General features: G+C 34.8%; 1 protein-coding gene across 1 annotated transcript; it reads right to left on the bottom strand.

Moving 5' to 3' along the window:
- Positions 1-491: 491 nt before the first annotated feature.
- Positions 492-4751, bottom strand: LOC120338044 (contactin-associated protein-like 2). Its single transcript, XM_078116663.1, has 11 exons — positions 4608-4751; positions 4182-4260; positions 3584-3731; positions 3356-3494; positions 3178-3277; positions 2672-2771; positions 2110-2222; positions 1907-2032; positions 1506-1651; positions 998-1127; positions 492-697 (listed from the first exon to the last, which is right to left on the bottom strand). Exons 3-11 carry the CDS (start codon positions 3700-3702, stop codon positions 492-494), a joined length of 1179 nt encoding a protein of 392 aa, XP_077972789.1. The 5' UTR covers positions 3703-3731; positions 4182-4260; positions 4608-4751.
- Between the last annotated feature and the right edge of the window lie 84 nt (positions 4752-4835).

The raw sequence follows: 4835 nt of genomic DNA, 5'->3' as shown, positions 1-4835 counted from the left end.
GAACAGGACAGCGTTTGTCAGTTTAGTATGGCTGTTTCGAATAATTCGTGTAAAATATCCACCATTTTCTCAATTTCGAGTTTATCGCTGTTTTCCACCCTTTTTTGCTTTCATTAATTAATCTCTGCTCTATTTGTTGTCTCTTTCATAAAGAAATGGTCTATAGAGCAAATAAAGTGGTCTGGGAAAAGCACAGATTGCTTTGTCTTTAGTCTTTGAGCAAAACAAACATAAATAGTTGTGGAAAAATATAATGCAAGCCACATATTTTTGATTGATAGATGGTTTGGTTATCTCCTCTGCTATAAATGATGACACACGATATCAAATTTATGGTTGAATATTTTTATTGTTTAAAACTTGTACCTGATTAGTCAATATGCAGTTTTTAACCGACTCGAAAAGTTATTTCGAATTATTTTCAACAGTCAAATAAGGATTTCAGTTTTTGATCTAAATCATTGTTGGTATTTAGAACTTCAAAAATGTTATCAGTAACATCGCAAATTTCCTAACTCGTAGTATCCGTCACTGCTGTAGCCGTAGTAGTAGTAAGAATCCATTGCAAACTGCATATGGGTGACTGGAAGAGTGCTTTTGTCGTAGAGATAACCTGCATCTACTCTTGTCGCTCCATCGTAATTGTAATAATCGCAGTTGCATTTGTAGGAGTAGGAGTTTCCAGGTAAGCACGTTCCTTTATTAGAAATTTAGTTGGTTATTTAGGGGTTTGGGCATTAAATGAGATTTCCCCTATAGTTGAACCCATTAAGGTAAGTTTGTTTGGAGCATGATCTCGTCCGCTCATTTAAAAATAACAGAAGAGTTTATCATTGGCGCTTTAGTCAAAACTACTTGACGCGCAAAAAACTACTTATTATTATTAAATTATTGCCAGAGATGCCAAGTCTGTGCGCGTAAAATAAGTATAATATTTGATTTAGGGAGTATGAGTTGTTTGCAGTAGTTGCTGAATTTTAATATGTAATAAACCTACCAGTCTCGCCGCAGCCGCAGTATCCATCGTGATCAGGTCTCGCTCCTCCCCAGTACGTCATTTTCTCTCCATCGCGAGAAAGCCACCAAGTATGTCCATTGCTGAACATTCCTGTTCTGTAGCATCGCCACTGAATAGATGATAAAAATTGGACATATGAATGTATTGCATTGAACTAGATATTTGATTAAGTGTTGTAATCCAGTTCAAAAATATATAAAAACTCTAAAATTAATGCTACAAACTGTTATGAGGTTAAGTTTGGTTCATGCATGGAATTAACTTTAGTATATTTACCAAATATTATAGTGATCAATTTCTTTGTGTCATATCAAAAATTATGTTATATTTTTACCAAGAATGTCAAATTGAAAACTACTGAGCGCCGATGCATTTTACGCAGCTCCCCATATATCGCTAGGGTACCGTAAATGAAAGCAGTCGCCAGCTCATAAATGAAAGTTGCGTACAAAGCATGGTTCTGTTTCCTAGTTGAAAAATTACATACACTGATATATTGTTCACAGTTTTCGGATGAATTTATCAGTGCCTCTATTTGATCCATTGTAGCATTATTGTAGGATACATCAACGCTGGTTTCGCTGTAGTAATACAATCTACTACCAGGTTTATTATGACTTATCTCGGTTATACCTAAAATAAATATAATTGGACGATAAATTAATTGTAGGATTCTAAGAATACATTAGTTACTCAATGAATTTGTAATATCAAAGGCACTACTCTACACTACACTCACACATGTTGAGATATGGCTCAAACTTACCGAATAAAAAACAAATGATCTCCCACCATTTGACTCATCTTGGAGCTATTTAATATTGATATTACTTTGTACAGATATATATTATTTATCAAAATTATAATTTAAAAGAGAATTCATCTCACCTGTTCCCGGATAAGAATCCATGTCACAATAGACGTTAAACGGATCTACGTTTGCGTTTGGTTCGATGTTGTAATAGCCCGACGGATATCCACTTCGTTTTAAACCAGCGCAGTTAGTAATGCTTGCTGAGATAGAATATACCAAAAATTTATTGTTACCAATACTTGCTCCTAAATAAAAATAGAGAATGAATGACAAATACCTTTTCCTTTGCATTCTAGTTTTCCGAGCGTAAAATATCCACGTTCGTCGACTCCCAAAACGTCGCCAAAATTCACTTGCATCACTGGGAGTTTTGCTTTATTTTTGAAATATCTAGAAACAATGACCACGTGTCTGTCTGGTTGCCTACGGTTTTTAAATAAAAACGCACTAGACGTGCAAAAAACTTGTACTACCGGGTTTCTCTATCGATTATAAAGATTTTTATACGTGTCGGCAATGAGGAATCTCTGGCGGCTATTTGTAGACGAAGTCTTTCAATTTGGCATACTCCACATGGCCTATTTTACCTCAGCAAAAACGCAAGAAATAAATGATTGCCAATAGAATAACCAGATACAAGTCAATTATTGAACCTACCAATTGTGACTTATTGAATGGAATTCAAACCTAACTGTGACAAGATAAAGTACCAGATCACATAAAGTACCTTCAAATTATTTTGAAGTTAAATGAGATTCTGAATTTTTTTACTGTGAAGCGATTAAAAACTTAAATTAACTTCAAATTGAGTAGTTTATCACGTGATGTAATATTTTTACCCATCATCCTGTCTCCACTCAAAGTCGTTGTTATCACAGTTGCAAGTTGTTGACGTTCCATTGCAATTTTCATTCATCCCACATGCGCACATTTTGCTTCCTTTATTGAAACATTACATTTATGTTCGAGGAAGCATAAATTAATTGCGGGAATGGTTTAATTAATAATCTTTATATTTTTGCGATACCACAAATAGATATTCATAAGTTATTAAATAGGCATGTAGCACCCTGTTAAGCCCTTTTTTTAGCTAATTTTTTTTAAGTTTTGGAAGACATGCAGGTGGCAGGATTAACGGTTTATCAAGAGTTTGTAGCTTGCATTACTAATTTAGTGTTTACAACATAAGAAAATAAGCTAGATTTCACACGAAGTCAACGGTTGACTAAAAGAACGATACAATACAACATGCACCAACTGTTATAGACAGTTCGTTAAAAAAGACGGTCACATTATCTACTGGTCAATGGCTTTTTTTAATTTAAATAAGAGAAAAAGGCTGTACCTTGATCCGCTCCGGTCCAGTAATATTGATTTTCACCGTCTCTTGAAACCCACCAAGCAAAATCAGCAAATCCGAATAATGCTGATCCAAGGCATTCGTACTATAAATATATATACATCTTGATGTTGGTGATATTCATACCGGGAATATATATAAGGTATAAACTACTAGAACGTACCGAGAGATATTGTTGGCAACTTTCAGATGTAGACATCACTGCTTCTATCTGACTCCAAGATTGTTGATACTTCACATCTCGCGAGTAACAACCCGGATTCTGACATCCAGTAACAAGTGTACGATCTTCTGAATCATGGCTGTAAAATTTGTGTAAAGTTGCTATGTACGTTACGTGGAATGATTTCTAGTTATGTCTTCGAATAAAAAATAAAATGAAGATTATTACGCAAACATAGTAGTTGCCCAGTCAGGATCCGAGTCCATATCACAATAAACCTCGAACGGAGCCATTTCACCATCGGAACCATCTGGATCAATATCGTAATAACCGGACGGAAGTTTCATCTTTTTGAACTCGTCACATGATTGTTTCGCTGGAAAATACGTATTGAAAGATAATATTGAATCATGAATTGGTTTAGTGACTGTCTCTACATTCAGAAAGCTAGTATTGTATTAATATAGACACGTCTACAAGCGGAAGATTTTTTCCATCTTTTTTGTATAATTTTTGATTCGAGTTGAAAAAATCATATAACCAAATAGGGCTTTTTTATTTGAAGCACTTTTATTCACTCAAGATTGGATTATAATCACACCCGGGTGGCACTGTGAATATGTGGTAACATTGCCATTGTTGGGTACAAATCGCGATTGGGTACTATTCGCGACTCAAGTTGGGTCGATTGGAGTATGTAGTTTAAATGATTTAGTCATTTTGAGTCTTTAAAAAAAGTAACTCAGGTCCTAGTCCTTAACAATGAACATTGAATAAAAATCTTGACCCTTATTGGGATGCAAACAGATATAAAACGGATTCTTACCGTCTTTATAGTTTACCGTGGTTTCAACTTTATCAACTTCGTCTTGCAAGCCTATTAGTTCTTGCTGTAATGCTTCTATCTAAATTTGCGAAGAAGGACACAATATTTATAAAAATTTAGGATTGGAATTTATGGATGACTGCTTTTATATATATATATATTCTAATAATACCGATATATATGTTGTTAACTTAATATTAGTCAATAAAATTGGTGTCGTACATTGGTCAAAAACAGACATCTCATCGAGTGAGCGACAAAAGCTTTGAGATTCGATCTGTATCTACCGAAAATGTTGTTGACTTTTGACACTATATTCACAATCCATAATACGTAATAAATGATTCTATTACATAGTAAAATCACGAAGCATAGTTGTTTCTTGTCAAAATTCTTTAGATTATAATAATATCCCATATATTTTACCTCGGCTGTGAGACGGTCCAGCTCCGATTGCAACGATGGACAGCATGGCCCACTTGTCGAAAGAGCTGTAGAAAATAAGCCTAAATAAGAAACCAGAAAATATGTATATGGTGTTTCTAGTTATGACGGTAATAATGTACTACACCTGTAGTCGTTTTTGCTCTAAGTGTCGTTCTCAGCTTGGAAGTGGTGACCGATGCCGCCGAGCAAGTCTTCACTGTGACCGCC

Source organism: Styela clava, chromosome 10 (genome assembly GCF_964204865.1).
Source record: "Styela clava chromosome 10, kaStyClav1.hap1.2, whole genome shotgun sequence".
Taxonomy (NCBI): Eukaryota; Metazoa; Chordata; class Ascidiacea; order Stolidobranchia; family Styelidae; genus Styela; species Styela clava.
This window is presented reverse-complemented; position numbering and strand designations above follow the sequence as displayed.